The 16,867-nt window shown below is 52.6% G+C and overlaps 1 protein-coding gene across 2 annotated transcripts; it reads left to right on the top strand.

Moving 5' to 3' along the window:
- Positions 1 to 23: 23 nt before the first annotated feature.
- On the top strand, positions 24 to 6,881 carry KISS1 (KiSS-1 metastasis suppressor). Of its 2 annotated transcripts, XM_002693903.6 has the most exons (3): positions 24 to 1,209; positions 4,102 to 4,236; positions 6,461 to 6,881. In XM_002693903.6, exons 1-3 carry the CDS (start codon positions 1,095 to 1,097, stop codon positions 6,763 to 6,765), a joined length of 555 nt encoding a protein of 184 aa, XP_002693949.4. In that variant the 5' UTR covers positions 24 to 1,094; the 3' UTR covers positions 6,766 to 6,881. The 2 variants fall into 2 exon arrangements, with proteins under 2 accessions (XP_002693949.4, XP_059731617.1); XM_059875634.1 differs by lacking the exon at positions 24 to 1,209 and having other exon boundaries at positions 3,168 to 4,236.
- The last annotated feature ends 9,986 nt before the right edge of the window (positions 6,882 to 16,867 follow it).

Below are 16,867 nucleotides of genomic sequence, written 5' to 3'. Positions count from 1 at the left end.
CACCCAAGGAGGGGCAGGCCAGCCCTCACGGCCCATCATTAAACCCTGGTGTTTACCAGCCCTAATGAGGGAGATAAGATGTTTGCAAGCCCCTGTTAGCAGCAGCTGTTAAACAAGGGATGAGTATTAATCCCCAGGATGGTGGGAAGTGCTTCCCAGCTACTGATTAGGTGGATGTCTGCACAGCGCACTCTCCAGGCAGCTTCTGTGCTGGGGTAGAGGGCTGTGCCCCTAGCTTCTAAGAGCCCCAGTCTGTCTTGGGAAGCCCCTCATCTAAGGGTAAAGCGCACTCTCGCAGGCCCAGGAAAGAGTCAGGAATCCCCTGCAATGAGCACATTTAATACGTTTCTGTGAGGGCCCCTGCGTCTGTGCAGAACCAGGGAGCGGGTGCTGAAGATGCAAGGAAAGCAGACCTCCCCACTTTGAAGAGAGGTTCACGGCGATTTCAGAATGGCGAGGCTGTGGCTCCACAGGATGTGGCCGAGGTGCTGCAGGAGCCGCAGGTCACACACCCTCACCTGGAGAGCTCTCCTCCGTTCCCTCAGCACTCCCAGGGACACCTGCCTTCTGCCTTTTTGCGCTGCCTTCCTAGCTGGCTGCTCTCATGCCTGTCTTGCCCATCTGACCACCGCACGTTCCTCTCCAAACCCTGAGCTGAGCTCAGGAATTGCTTGGGGAAAGAAGGGAGCAGAGAAGAAAAAAGAGACAATCCCCCTACCAAGTCCTAGACCCCAGCCCCCAACCCAGAAGCTGCTGTCTGGTCAGAGACCCCAGCTGAGCTGCCAGGGCTGGGGGGTCACGGGGGACAAGCGTGCCGAGCCTCCCCCATCCTCAAACAGTCCCTTTCCACGTTGTTTGGGAGCAGAGTGGATCTGTGAGTGGGCCTGGGGTGAGGAGGCTGCAAAGAACTATTAGGAATCAGAAAGCCAGCCCTGGAAGACTCCTGGAGAGGGAGCAAAAGGCTGATTTTAGCCACGGGCACCAGGAGGCAGGAGCCAGCAGCAGGGAGCAGGAGGGCTGCACTCTCCGAGGGGCTGGGGGCGGGCAGAGGTGGGTCTGTGCCTGCAGACGTCACCCCGGGCTTTATAAGGGACATGATCAGGGCATCAGTGAGAGTGAGCCCAGGAGCCCAGCTCGCCTGCCTCCAGGTGCCCCCCCGCCCAAGCGGTGTCATCCTTTGGAGACCCCTCAGGACACAGCCAAGGCAAGGTAGGTGGCCTGCAGCCTCCACACCAGGGGAGGGGTCTGGCCGGACCCAGGGAGGCTCACGAGGTGGGAGCAGGCATGTGTCCAGACAGGCCAAAGGGGTGCTGATCTTCCCTGATGACTGGGATGTCGGGGTAAATACACTGACTTGCACTTTTTGAAACCAGGACCTTGGGGGTTACTTTCTGGGGAGTGACTGCAGTGAATGAGCTCCCCATGGCTGGGATAAGGGGTCCCAGAAGCATCTGGAGGGGCCTGGGGAACACGGGGGGCTCCTCTGGGCAGTTCCCCGTTGCGCAGATGGCAAACACAGACATAAACAAAGAGCTCGTGAGTGCCCTGCCAGCCCCGGCACTAGGAGATGGGGTCACCCCAGAAGGGAGCCACCCCACCCCAAAAGCTTTCCAAGCAAGCCTGGAGTTTCTGTTACTCTCTAGGTTCAAAACCCCTGGGACAGCGGGACCACAAAATCGCCACTGTGGCCCTTGGAAGCTGATGGTTCTTTTCCAAACAGTTCAGTTCCACCACATGTTAAAAGCCCCTGTGCGCAGGACAGGTAGGAGGGAAAAACCAAAGTTCTCACACGGCGCCCATGGCAAGCACTACCTCTGCTGGGATGGGGAGGAAGCAATACAAGTGAGAGGAGCGTGAAGGAGGAACACCACCTTCTAACCACACAGCTTGGCCACTGCCCCCTCCCTCATGTACCACCCTGCTTCTGAAGAGCAGCCTGAATTCTCCATCCGAAAGCTCATCTACACACACTCCAGTCTGACTCACACCGCTCCGAGATGAAGCCTCTGGTGGCCCCTTTCCCAGCCTCATCGCTCACTCTCTCCCCAGCCAACACCCACCCCCCCCCCCCCACCCCGGCAGGCTGGAGGGCGGCACTTCCCTCTACTCCTGGCGTCGGCTTCCTTGCTGGGACTGCCGTCGATGAATCTTTATTCACCTGGCTGACTTGTGCTCAGAAACTCAGCTCAGGCGCCACCCCTGCAGAAAACCTGCCTGGACCCTCCAGGTCAGGCTCCGGTGGGCTCTGAAGCACCCCGGGCGGCCTGCAGTGCTGCCTGCTCCCCACCAGTCTATCTTTCCATTGTTTGATGGACAATCTCAAAGTGCCTGATGACTTTTCCAAAGAGACATCAGACTTGGGAGCTGGAAGAGCCGGAGGAGGGCAGTGGAGGATAAGAAGGCAAGGGGGTGAAAAGGGGCTCAGGGTCTCCCCGACCCCACCCACATGCTCACAAGCCTCCGGTCAATCACTGGCCATGTTACCTTGAGACGGTCTGCTTATGACTCAATTTCTTGCGCTAGATCTCAGGGGAAGGCCCGGGGAAGGTGTGCAATACCTGTTGTTGTTACCAGGAATGATTTCTGAACTGACCTGGACCCTGTGCATCCATGGCCTAAAGCCACAACAGAAATGGTTTTACACTCTTCTCTCTAGTGGATTGAACCTGTCTCCACTCCACAGCCTGCCCCAGGCCTTACGGCTGGTGCAGAAAGCCATGATCTGGGTTTCAGGGTATCACAGAGTCAAAGTCTACAAGGAAAGTGGCCATCTGAGGGGACAGTTAGTGGCCAGTCTGATCCAATGCTCTTATTTTTCACAGGTAACAATAAGATCCAGAGATTGGGGGTGGACCTGTTCTAATCTCACAGGAGGGAGGGAGGAGCTGCAGCCACATTTGAGTTCTTCTGATACCATTCTTATCGTACCCCGTACTTGCATCTCGGAGGGAGCAGGAGGGGACTGGGGCGCAGGAGCAAGAACAGAGGGATGGATGGGCTGAGCTGCCACTGGCAGCCGATGGGTACAAACAGCTCCCCCACCCACTTCCCCCGGACCGCACAGGGAGGTCCGGCCTTAGATCCGGCACCCACACCCGTTCCGCTCAGCCTGCAGTGCTGCCTGTTCTCCACCCATCTGTTGTGTTTGCTGGACAGTCTCAAAGTGCCTGATGACTTTTCCAAAGAGAAATCAGCCTTGGGAGCTGGAAGAGCCGGAGGGGGGGGCAGTGGAGGATGAGAAGGGAAGAGGGTGAAAAGGGGGTCAGAGTCTACAGTTCCCCCCTCAACTGCCAAGATCACACAGTCAATTAAATCCATACCCTCTCAGGGCCCGCAGAGAACAGAATGTGGAGACAATCGACCTGATCCATCAGGGAAAGCCTTTTTCTCTTTCCTGAATTATAGGCAATAAGACAATTTAATGATGGTTTTCAAGGCTATGAAGGGTTATGAGAGCAAGCAAGATGATTACTTCTTCCTTTTTTCTTGAAAAAGGAAAAAAAAAGTTCCTGTTACAGCAAGAGGGGCTGGGCCAGATTTAGAAAGGCACGCTCCAGCTGGGAGAGTGGAGCACGGAGAGCTGTGATTCCGGCAAAGCCTAGCGTGCAGGCAAGAGGCCCCTGCTCCCAGGCTCCAGGGAAATGGCCGGGGCCTCAGCATCCTCCACTCAGTGCAGCTCTTTGCCCACCTCACTTAACCCCTCCCTGCTCATCGTTACACTGCATCTCACTCCTCGTTTTTCCAACATTCCTCTCAAGCAAACCCGAAGTTCAGAACCCTGGCCATTTTCCAACCTGAGCAGTCCTGCCCCTTCCACAAGTATGGCTCCTCCCTCCCTTCTTTCCTTCCTAACTTTACTGGCCTTGCCTGGCAGGAGGCCCTCCCTGATGATCTTCACCTTAGCATGAGTTTAGCTTGAACTATATGGCGCGAGGGCTCTCAGTCCTATTTCCATGCTGTGTTGGTTCAGGCTTGTCCCTCCATGGGCAGGGTTGTCTCCTCCCTTCCAGGTGCCTGCTGCACGCGGGGCTCTGCCCCAGGGCCTAGCCCAGGCAGCGAGCCTAACCCCGTTCCTCCTCCCTCTCTCTGTCTTGGACTCAGGGCACTTCCAAGACCTGCATCTTCTCACCAGGATGAACGTGCTGCTTTCCTGGCAGCTGATGCTTCTCCTTTGTGCCACCGCCTTCAGGGAGACACTGGAAAAGGTGGCGCCCATGGAGAATCCTAGAACCACAGGTATGAAGTTGTCTGGGAAGAAGGTTGGGAGGGAGCAGTGAATTGATGCAAAATGAGAGTTGCCACATTTTTCAGAGATGGCTAATCTGCGGCTATGAATGTAAAGCTGCACAGTGGAAACCTAAGGTGACACATGCAACACACACGGGGCTCCACTAGCCTTGCGAGCAAGAGACGGATTTCTGCCGTTACAGACGTCAGGAGGCTCACCCAAGTGCAGGTGCTTGGTAACCCCCGAGCTCCTTCACGGGCTTCTCTGCTCGATGCCAACCGCTCCTCTGTGCAGATCTGCTGGGCAGGCATTTACTATGCAAGTCTATCTTATCAGTGACCTCAGTTCCTTTATGGGGAATCTGAAAAAAAAAAAAAAAAACCTACACAAAAGGATAGATCCTTAATACCTCTCAATCTTATGAGTTCATTGTGGGATTGAAGAGCTGGAGAAACTGAGGCCCAAAGAGGTAAAGAAACCTTCCCAAAGTCACTCAATCCAAGGCTGCAGAAACCCAGCAGGTGCTGAGCTCCCCCCAAGAGGGCCCTCTACAGGGCGTGAGCTAGTGGTCACCCCCAAGTCAGGAATCAAGGTTTAATGCTGCTCGGTGGTCAGCCTGGCCTCTTGGGACCTGTGTCCCTCTCCAGCGATGGAACGTGCACCATTCTTTCTACACAAGATGTCCTTGTGCCCATAGATATCCCAAAGGGGGCTTCCCTGGTGGCTCAGTGGTCAAGAATCTGCCTGCCAATGCAGGAGACACGGGTTTGATTCCTGGTTTGGGAAGGAGCAACTAGGCCCAAGCACCACAACTACTGAGCCTGTGCTTTAGTGCCCAAGAACCACAGCTACCGAAGCCCGCACACTTGAGATGTGTGCATACTTGAGACTCCACAAGAGAAGCCACTGCCAAGAGTAGCCCACCTACCACGACTAGAGAGTAGCCCCTGCTCGCTGTAACTAGAGAAAGCCCATGTGCAGAAGACCCTGTGCTGCCAAAACTAAAATAAATAAATTAAAAAAAAAGATGTTCCAATGCAAAGAGACCGTGGACGCAGGCGTCCCTTGCCAAGAACATCTTCTCTCCTGGGACCGGGTGCTCTTTCTGGGTAAGGGAGGATCCCCCGGAGAATAATGTCATCACCGCCCTGGGGACACTGAGCTCTTGGCTCTTTTTGGCAAAACCTTTTAGGTGATGCTAAAAACAGTGATGCCTAAGTAGTGATCCACCTGCTGGGATGATGGCTGTAGCTGGACAAGAGGTCCTCGTCCCTCCCATCTCAGCCAGGCCCAGGGCCCTCCTTGGAAGAGTATCACTCACCCTGGGCCAGACTCACCCACGCTCCTCTCCTCCAGAGAGTGCCGGGGCACTGAAGAGCAGGGCTCAGAGTCAACTATCCTCCTCCACCCAACACACACCCACTCACACCCCAGACCGCATTTCCACCTATCCCTGGCCACAACTGGCTGGGGCCATTGTCTCCTGAGAGCTAGCTGCACTATCTTACTGCTAACAATTTAATGAACTTAATGAGCCTTGCATGTGAAGTGCCTTCCAAGTTAGCCTCATTAGCCCTCAGTGTGAAGGGGAGAGATTACACGTGGAGTAGGGGAGGCGAGCTGGTTGAGGTGACCCAGTTCCCCTTCTTTGCTGAAGCCCTGATATAGCTTATTAGGGGTCACATTTGCTGAGGGTGTGGGAGCACAGTGGTCTTTGCTTCGCTTTCTTCATTTGTATGACTGCAAGCCTTTCATTAGTTTTTATATATTTAACAAGGCTTTTTGAGGCCCTGCTATGAGCAAGGCACTCTGAAAGACTCAGATGAGTGGACATGGCCCCAACCACCCCGAGGAGCTCGGTCTAGTAGGAGCCTGATGAAAAGCAGGGGTACAGGGCCAGCCAGCCGCGAAGAGAAGCGAAGCTGATTATTTCCAAGCTCTATCCTGCTTGCTTCCTTAAAAAAAAAAAAAAAGAAGAAGAAGAAGAATTCAATGTAAAAGACACTCAAGAAAATCCTGTGAAATATCTGAAATCATAGCTATGTTGAAGGAGAGAGGAGCAAATGGACTAGCCACCCAAGCTAAGATGCTGCTGGTGCCCAGCATGGAGCGCTGAGCTTCCTAGGGGTCAAGCGACAAAAGGGAAGCCGAAGATGGGGATGTGAGGAGGTGGTCCAAAGCCTTTCTCCGGGCCCCCGCCTCACTCAGCATCTCCCTGTGGCTCTGTCCTAGGCTCGCAGCTTGGACCCGCGACGCTCCGGGCGCCCTGGGAGCAGAGCCCGCGGTGCGCGGCGGGGAAGCCCGAGGTGGCCGGGCCTCGGCCTCGGGGGGCCGCGCTGTGCCCCCCTGAGAGCTCCGCGGGCCCCCAGCGGCTGGGCCCGTGCGCCCCGCGCAGCCGCCTGATCCCGTCCCCGAGGGGCGCGGTGCTGGTGCAGCGGGAGAAGGACGTGTCCGCCTACAACTGGAACTCCTTCGGCCTGCGCTACGGCAGGCGGCAGGCGGCGCTGCCCGGGAGCCGCAGCGCCGCGCGGGGCTGAGCGCCGAGGTAGGGCCTTCGCCTCCAGCCCCACCCGGGCCGGAGTGGGGCGGGCAGGGCAGGGCTGTCGACCTGCAATTTGTGTCCCGAAGCAATAAAGGGAATGCTGCCGACTCACCTGCGTGTGACCTGGGGCTCATTTTTGCAGGTGGCGCGGGTGAGATTGTTACCCTGTCTCTCAACTGCATCTTCAGCTGGTTTTAAGGTGGCTTTATCATCTTATCGAGGTCAGTGCTTTTCAAACTAGAGGTGGTGAAGGACCAGCTTGTTTTTCCCCCAATGGGGCAGATCAGTACTATTACACACACATACACACGCACACACACACAGAATCTAAGACTTTAAAAAACAACCAAAAAGAAACCCCAGTTGGATGCTGCTTGGGTGGTATTACAGCAACATCAAATTACTATAAAATTTTCTGAAGACATTATCTCAGTTCCTAGACTTATGTCACTGCAGCTGGGTAGCAAGCATTTTACAGAGGGCCCTGAGCCCGGCGCCCACACTTTGAGGAGGGGGAAGGCAGCTGGCTTAAGCACCGCCCCTTTTCCCAGGGAAGTTTTCAGCCAGTCGAACAGCCTGATCTGAGAGACTATACTGACCGCTGCCCCATTCACTGAGGTATAAATGTCACCCTAGTTCCACAGTCAGACCTCCACTGGGGTGCTTGGCCACAAGACCCTAAAGCCCCACTCCATTTGCAAGGAGTGTCAGCAGGGACTGGGCCATGCATCCACCACTGCAACCCCTGGAAACCCTGGGTGGATCCACCGCACCCCCTGGAAACCCTGGGTGGATTTTATGTGCATCATTTCTCTACATCCTTGGAGGCACCCAGGGGGCTTAGCATGTATTGACCCCATTTTCCACAGTGAATACCCTAAGGTTTGAAAAGAAGAATAACACTCGAGGCACACAGCCAATGAGTAGCAAGCCATTTCAGGCTCCTGACTGCAGAGCCTGGCTTCCCCATCGCACTGTCACACTTCTCTGACATGGCATGACATTAGAGTAAGCTGTGGTGGACATCAGAAAGGGTCAATCTGTCTTGTGCAGACATTCCTGGGGGTCCCCAATGGCTGGGGAGTTTAAATTGCTGTAGGAAGGAGAGAGTAGTTAGGAAACTCCAGGAAATCGAGGCTTCTGCGCACAGAAAAACCCAGCCCTATTTGACAGCCTCAGGCTACCACTACCCTGCTTGGTCTAGAATGGAAACGCTCTTTCCGAGAAGGACTGTGAGGTTCACCACCATTCCATGAAACACCAGTTACAGAAACCCGAGCTCCGTGGATTAGAGGCAGAAACCCGAGCTCCGCGGATTAGAGGCAGAATCTTGTTGCTATGGCAGTGAGATAGGCTGCCATGGAAACAGGGCAACCTGCCCCACCTCATCTCTACCCCGAAACCATCCTCAAGGATCTCTCATGTTTTTGAAACTGCTGTGAGCTCGGGTCCTAGCGTGGTGTGACAGGGTGATGCTGCTGATATATCCTCCTCCAAACAGCCTCGAGTGTGTCTCTGTACTTCTAGGAGAGGAATCATAAACTCAACACCTACTCTGTTAGGTGAGTTTTTCTCCTATTCCTGGACTAGTCCTTTCTCTGATGAAGTCTATGGGTAGGAAGAAGTTAACGAGTCTCCAAAATTTGCCCTTAGCCAGCCTACTTTTACAAAATCTCCTGTGATCCCCTCTAACTCTCCTCATGACCTTAAGTTTAAGCAGATAGGAGACAGGTGTGTGTGCTTGTGTGTGTGTGTGTGTGTGTGTGTGTGTGTGTGTGTGTGTGACTTGAGGGCTGAAAGTGTGAAACGTGTTCTCTGGTATAAGAAGCAGCCCTGTGTGTGAGAAGGTATGTGTAAGAGAGGGGTAAATGTGAGAAGCACACGTGTGTTTGTGTGACTGTCTGTGGTGTGGCCCCTCTAACTGCATTTCAGGCCTTGTTAGCTCCCTCTGCAGCCCAGATGCTCTCCAGATCTCTGCTCTAGCTGCTTCAGTGGGCAGCAGGAGAAGAACTGGGTCTGCCAATCCTGTCTTCTCTCCAAGGACCCCAGGCCCTGCAGTTCTTGGCCCTATGTACTGTGTAGGGATGGGGGTCTCCACGGGACGAAGGGGGTCTTTGGTTTCATGAGGGTCCCAGCCTGACTCTGAACAGATTGAAGGGAATGTCCAGAGCACATTGCAGGCAGTGAGGTGCTCCAGGGACTCCCGAGACCTCTGGCTCAGAGAGCTAGGGCAACAGGGCCCGAAGACTTGGAGGTAGGGCTCCTAGGGGCTCTCAAATGCACTCCTTCCTGAAAACTCTGGACAGTCCCCAAGGGGCTAGAACCCAGGAGGCCTGGGCATCTTTCCCTGGGGAAGGGGAAGTGGGAGGACCTCTTTCCACGTTCCTCCCCTTTTGGTAAGTCTGTTGCACTAGGAGGGTGTTGGTCTCATGGCCTGAAGCGTATGAGGGGTGGGAGTGGGAGGGATCCAGGGGGATTTCTGCCTCTAGTATCACTCTTAATACATTAACGAGCAATTTTTTTAAGAAACTACACTGTGCCAAGTGCAGGGCTACTCCATTTTAACCTCACAACAACTGTATGAAGTGGGCAGTATTCTCAGAAAGGTTAAGTGATGTGCCCAAGGTCACACAGCTGGCGAGTTCGAGAGCCAGAGTGAGACTCTGACCTTCCAGTTCCAAGTATCATCATCTGCCTACACACTACAACCTTTCCTTTCTCTGCTCTGCTGTGTGGCAGAGCCAGCCTTCTTCCTGAATTATTTGTCTTGGGTAGCAGGTCTCTGGCAGTCAATGTAACTGTATCCTGATCCCTCTCTGACTTCTTTAATAACAACACAGGTGAGCTCACCAATCCCCAGAGCAAGCCTCCTCCCCTCAAACCTCCTATTAGGGATCAGGCAACTGATTTGGTCCCTGTCTGTCTCCTTCTTTCTCTGGAAGCAGCTTCCCCAGGTCCAGACTTGGTCATAGGGAGGCGAAGGTGTCAAGTCCCAGGGGAGCTAGTGTGCCCTTGCTCACCTTGGGTGCCTCCTTCCATTTTAGACATCAGAGCCCAACAGGCTCAGAGCAGGGGGCCTGGAGGCCAGCAGGGCCGATTTTGGTCATCAGGAGAGAGCCAGATTACAGCAAAGAGCAGCCAATTTCATCCTCTTTTTGGACTTTGCTTGCCTATATTTTATTTATTATCTGTCCAATATAGCCTTTTAAAATTTTTTATTTATTTTCAATGGAAGGATAATTGCTTTACAATGTTGTGTTGGTTTCTGCCACAGGTATACATACATATGTCCCCTCCCTCTTGACCCTCGGTCCCACCTCCCACCCCATCCCACCCCTCTAGGTTGTCACAGAGCACTGGGTTGAGCTGCCTGCATCCGACAGCAAATTCCTGCTGGCTATCTCTCTTACATGTGGTATGCGTATGTGTTAATGCTACTCTTTCGTTCGTCTCACCCTCTCCTTCCCCACCCCATGTCCAAGGTCTGTTCTCTATGTCTGTGTGTCTATTCCTGCCCCCAAAATAGCTTCATCAGTACAATTTTTCTAGATTCCATACATATGCATTAATACATGACATTTGTTTTTCTCTTTCTGACTTCTTCACTCTGTATTAGAGGCTCTAGGTTCATCCACCTCACTAGAACTGGCTCAAATTCTTTCCTTTTTAGGGCTGAGTAATATTCCAGAGTATACAGGTAGTACAACTTCTTTATCCATTCATCTGTTGATGGACATCTAGGTTGCTTCCAAGTCCTGGCTATCAAAAATAGTGCTGATGAACACTGGGGTACACGTGTCTTTTAGAATTGTGGTTTTCTCAGGCTGTATGCCCAGGAGTGAGATTGCTGGTCACAATATAGTCTAACAACTATCTTGTCGACATATTACCTTCACAAAATGTTTCACGGTACCACTTTTGACTCATTCATGCCTGTTCACTCCTTAAACCCCTTAAAAGATAGCAAAGGAACAAGAAAGGAATAAACTCCCAAGGACAGAGAGAAGGGATAGGAAACCACAGCAGGTGAGAAATGACAGCCAAATATTGGAGATGGAAATTAGATGGAGGACTTGGCAGAATGAAGGAAGTTACAACCTCAAAGCCAGCAAAAGGGGACTACCGAAGGGCCATAACTGATTGACTCCCAGAGCCAACTCTTGGTACCTGGAGGTACTTGGGACAAATTCTAGACTGAAAACGGGGGACTGGCTGGAAATCTCTGTGTGAGTAGCCAGACTTCCTGAGTCCCCTCTATCCAGCCAACACAGCCATGCTTCCTGCTTCCCCATCGGGAAGAAGCTAGAGGCTTTCTCTCAAGGATTCAGTAGAGACTCTAGTCAGGGGGTCATAAGCACAGTGAGGATGGGGATAAAGAGAGTGCCTGAAAAGAGGGAAAAAGAGAGTGGACCGTGTGAAAGTCTTGCTGGGTAAGTCCCCAGACCTTTTGCAACCTCTTCTTAGAATGTAGTCAGCAACGGGATAGAGAACGCCCCAAAGGAAACACCAAAAGATTCTGACATTGAAGGGTACATGCCTTAGTTCACTTGGGCTGTTTTAACTACCTACCACAAATTCAGTGGCTAATAAACAACAGAAATTGATTTTTCACAGTTCTGGAGGCTGGGAAGTCCACAATCAAGGGATCCTGATTTTACCTGGTGAGGGCCCACTTTCCCGTTCACAGATGACTGTGCTTCTGTTGTGTCCTCACATGGCAGAAAGGAGCAGGGAGCTCTCTGAGGTCTTTTATATAAGGGCACTAATCCCTTTCATGGGGGCCCCACCCTTATGACCTAATCACCCATGAAGGTCCCACCTCCTAATATCATCACACTGAGAGTTAAGATTTCAACATATGATTTGGGAGGGACACAAACATTCATCTGTAACAGTGCTCCAGGGAAAAGTCTGCTGAAAGCCCTCATCTAGAGTGGGGTACCAGAGAAGGCAATGGCACCCCACTCCAGTACTCTTGCCTGGAAAATCCCATGGACAGAGGAGCCTGGTGGGCTGCAGTCCATGGGGTCGCTAAGAGTCGGACACGACTGAGTGACTTCACTTTCACTTTTCACTTTCATGCATTGGAAAAGGAAATGGCAACCCACTCCAGTGTTCTTGCCTGGAGAATCCCAGGGACGGGGGAGCCTGGTGGGCTGCCGTCTATGGGGTCTCACAGAGTCGGACACGACTGAAGCAACTTAGCAGCAGCAGCAGCAGCAGCAGCAGCAGAGTGGGGTACACCAGCTGTGAACCTTGCCCCTGCACACCAAGTTTCTAGACCCTTCTACCTGTCTGTGTTAATGAATGGAGAACCAAGTTGTCCCAGGAGCTTGAATAAAACCTCTATTTGGAAGAGAAGACCAAAACAAACAAACACAGAGAAACCAGAGACATAGTGAAAATATTCAGTTCAGTTCAGTTGCTCAGTCGTGTCCAACTCTTTGCGACCCCATGAACCGCAGCACGCCAGGCCTCCCTGTCCATCACCAACTCCTGGAGTCCACCCAAACCCATGTCCATTGAGTCAGTGATGCCATCCAACCATCTCATCCTCTGTCATCCCCTTCTCCTCCTGCCCTCAATCTTTCCCAGCATCAGGGTCTTTTCAAATGAGTCAGCTCTTCTCATCAGGTGGCCAAAGTATTGGAGTTTCAGCTTCAACATAAGTCCTTCCAATGAATATTCAGGACTGATTTCCTTTAGGATTGACTGGTTGGATTTCCTTGCAGTCCAAGGGACTCTCAAGAGTCTTCTCCAACACCACAGTTCAAAAGCATCAATTCTTCGGTGCTCAGCTTTCTTTATAGTCCAACTCTCACATCCATACATGACTACTGGAAAAACCATAGCCTTGACTAGATAGACCTTTGTTAACAATGTAATGTTTCTGCTTTGTAATATGCTATCTAGGTTGGTCATAACTTTCCTTCCAAGGAGTAACCGTCTTTTAATTTCATAGCTGCAATCACCATCTGCAATGATTTTGGAAAAATTAGTCTGTAATTAATATCCTCAGAGGGCATAAGAGAAAATTTTGCACCTACAAAACAAATAGTGAATACAATAAAATGGAATAATAAAAGAATCAGAAAGGTCCTTCGAAGTTAAAATTAAAGGAGATAATTTTTTAAGACATAAAAGTTGGAACATCAAGTTAAAAAAATCTCATAGAAGGTAGAACAAAAAGAAATCAGGAGATAAAAATGTAAGAAATTTAGGAATCAAACAGAAGCTGTAATATCCTAATACTGTGAGTTCCAGAAGTCAGAAAGGAGGAAATGGAAAGGAAAAAATGACCAAAGAATTAATGCAGGATGATTTTCCAGAAGGGAAGGACATGAATTTCCAGGTTGAGGGCATCCACTGAGTGCTCAGCACACAAATGGGAAAATATCCATGCCAGGAGTAGGGAAGGTGGTGAGACACCCTAAAGATCAAACCATAGAAGAGTCTGGAGTCAGAGTACCATACTTGTTAAAATCAAAAGATACTGGAAAACAACTTCCAACTTCAGAGGGTAAATAAGCTTCAGCCTACAATTCTACTCACACTTTGAAGAGTAAGGAGTAATGGAAACATTTTTAGACATGCCAGTACTGGAAGTGTTTACTTATCCTGTACTTTTTCTCTGCAAACTTTGGAATACATCTTCCACTTAAACACGTGTCAACTGAGAAAGAAGAAGCCCCAGAGCCTGGACACAGGAAGCCGCAGAGGGGAGCAGCAAAGAGATCCCCCAGACAATGATGTGCTGCAAACTCAGGAGCACCGAGCCCCCAGGAGAAAATCCCACTGGTGCATTAGCTGGGCATCCCACCAGGCGCAGGGTGGTCTGGAGCAGCTGGGCACAGAAAAACAAGGAGTGGGAAAGGAGGGGGGTGATGACGAACTTAATGGAAAGCAGAAAATTACACGAAGAAATGTAATTTTAATACACGTGAATGTTAGTTTAATTATAATGATTTAAGTACTGACTTTTGATTTTGCCAAATCAAGAGGGACAGAGTATAAGAGAAATCTTTAATTGCCACAAAAGAAGTAATAATGAATAAAATTGAAAAATCTAGAAATGGCAGTTTAAGCATAACCTTTAGGGATATGTACAACCAAGAATAGCAAAATAGCCAAGAGAGATGAAGGGTTTTGCCTCGGTAGAGCAGGACTTGTCATGGGGACTGGACGCAGGGCTGGAGGTGCCTGTTACCCTTAAAAGCCTTTGGGTTCCGTTGGGTTTTAAAACTAGAGCCTTTATTTCTCTGATAAAAAGAAAGAGAGAAGAAAGAGAGGAAGGGGTCCATTTTCTAGGAAATGTTCTTGGAGTACAACCACTTCCCTCCACTTCCCTGGTGAGACGAGCACACACAGCCGAGCACCTTCCCGTCAGAACCACTGCCCCGGGTCATCACCCCCGCCTAGCACACGCACATGCACACACACGCATGCACGCGCACACATGTGTGCACACACATGCACACGCACACACGCACACACACACACCCTCCACCAAGCTGCTCCACTGGTACCCCTCTTCTGGAAAAGGAACCTTCTTCTAGTTTAAGCTTTCTCTGATAATGGAGCAGACCCCCATCTGGGGAAGCAGATTATTATGCTTCCAGCTTCCATGCCTCAGGGTATGGGGTCTGGTTCCACTACATTGGTGGGTCTCGTTTCAGAAATTCTCCTTTGATCAGGCTCTTTCACCAAGCCCTCAGCCTCCTTGCCAGTCCTATCATCTCCCTCGGGCCCCAGCACCTCCCAAGGCCTGGGTGACCTGCCTTCAATTTCCTGGGCCTTCGCTTGAGCAGGCCTCGAGTTGGGATCACCCCAACCCTGTGGCTGGTTTTCTGTTCCTCCAAGGTCCCCAGAACAACCAGCTAAGGACACTTGGTTCTCTGCATCCCCACCCCCCAGCTTCAAGGTGCTCCTGGTCCCAGCCCCGATGCCTTCCAAGTAGTCATCCCCTCCGGAGGGTCCACCCACACAAAGCCAGCCCTGGCTGGCTATTAACTCCACTCTGGGTCTCAAGGCCCTCCTCTCAAGGCCCCAGCTGCTCATCTCTGCAAGCTCAGTGCTCCCATCTGATTGAAAAATTCCTCCGAGGAGGCAGCTGGGCCCTCTGGGGACAGAGGGTTAAGTGTGACGTGGGGAGGAAGACAGGTAAAGAAAAGATGTGTCCATTTTTATCTCTGTTCCTGCTTCCCCGTTTGCTTTTTATGCACAGAAGCAGGACCAGTCCAGAGATATTTAGCTCCCCAATTCCAAGCCTCATGAATTCGACCTCTTTCCACCTTCCCCAGGACTGTATGTAGCCTTGGCAAGAGCTTTCCACTAAACTAATGCTGGTGGGAATAAATCCATGAACCTTTCAAAGCAGCAAAAACCAGGCTCTCTGTGCCACTCAGCCTTCTCCCCGTCTACCCTTCACCCCTGCTGGCCCCTCCATCCTTGATCACAATCCTGAATCTCCTTGGAATCACTGTCCTAGAGCAAAGGGGGTTTGGGACCACTTGTAGAGAAACCCTGAGTCCCACTGTCTCCTGAGAGATTTGCAGTTCCCCAGCCCCCTGCGAAAGTCCCTTCCCCCACCCTGCACGCCCAGCGGATCTGAAGAGAGAGCAGAGAGGCTGGAGGGATTTACGCTTTTCCGGAGGGCGCTGGCGTCACGGGCCTGCCCCAGGGGAGAGGGCAGGTGCCGCCCAGCCCCTGCCTCTGCCCCGGCTGCTTCCCGACCTCCAGGTGACGCAGCCTGGGGCCTCGCCTGGGACTCCACGGGGGCTTCTGTGAGAAACCCTGGACCCAGGCTGATGGGGCCGCTCGATAACCTGAGAAAGGTCCCTACATACCCACGCTCCTTCCCTCCCACAGCACGGGGCACTGGTGGGCCACAGCTCAGAGGGAGACCCACCCACCGTCCAGACCATCCCCACACGACCCCAGAGACGGGAGAGGAACAGGCTGGCCACCAGGCAGGCAGGCAGGACCACAGAATCCTAAAACCCCGGACCGACTGTCCCAGGGTCCGAGGTGACTCCAGGCAGGGCATTTGTGGTCACTGGACGATGCTGACTGCTCCTCCTTAGAGTGGAGCTGAAACCGGATTCTTTCTCCTGCCATCACAGACCTCAGCTCTGTACGATGAGGCTGCACAAACAGCTCTGGTTCCAGCTTCTGTGGAAGAACCTTCAAGGGCTCTGTGACCCCTGAGGCCTCTCACTCCCAGTCAAGCTTCTACAGAGCCCTCCATGGACCTCCAGGTCTCGCTTCCTGGATTCCTGCTGGTTCTGACTCCGGGCCACAGTCTCGCTGGGATGTGCTACCTGCTGTCTGGCCTCAGGATCCGGGTCCCACAAGGGTGGGGTGGGTAGGCTGAGAGGAGCTGGTGAGAAAGAGCAATAAACAGCTGCCGCTCCCAGCTCTGCTGGGGTCCTGGGAGAAGCTAGAGCCAATGGTGTCCGGGCCGCGTCACCCCTCAGAAGCTGGCTCCCTGCCTCCCCTCTGGTGCCTGCGACTCTGGTCTGCAATCTGACAAATGTATGTCTCTCCTGGAGGTCACTCCCTCTTCTATTTACACTGGTGCACAGGGCCAGCACTCGTGCAAGCTGCACACACTGGCAGGACACAGGGAGGTGGGCGGGAAGGGTGTTTCTGGCTAGACAGTGCCTGGGGCCCCAGAGGGCTGGACCGGCTGGGGGGACCCCCGGCCCTACCTTTGCCATGGAAGGGTCTGGAGTCGGAGCTAGGACACAGCCGAGGGCCCCACTGTGCCCAGCGTCCACACTGCAGCAAGGCCGCGGCTCTGAAGAGCTCTCAGAGAGCTCTGCGGGCTGGCAGACTCAGCCCCAGCCCGGCACCCTCTCCTTTGCATCCCGTGGGCTCGGGCGGGCACGAAGCCCCAAAGAGGAGCCAGGAGTCCCGGGCACACCGCTCGGCTTGCCCTCCCCTGAGTCCTCTGAAGCCTCAGCCTCCTGTCTGAGCAGGGGGTCTGACGGTCGCCCCTCATAGGGCTGCGGAGAAAGAAGCGTGGTTCTGTCATCTTTGTAACTCTCGCATCTGGACAAGTGCCTGACACGTAAGAAACGCTCAGTGATACTTGC

This window comes from Bos taurus, chromosome 16 (assembly GCF_002263795.3).
Source record: "Bos taurus isolate L1 Dominette 01449 registration number 42190680 breed Hereford chromosome 16, ARS-UCD2.0, whole genome shotgun sequence".
Lineage (NCBI taxonomy): Eukaryota > Metazoa > Chordata > Mammalia > Artiodactyla > Bovidae > Bos > Bos taurus.
The sequence above is the reverse complement of the archived record's forward strand: the minus strand, read 5'-3'. Positions and strand labels throughout refer to the sequence as shown.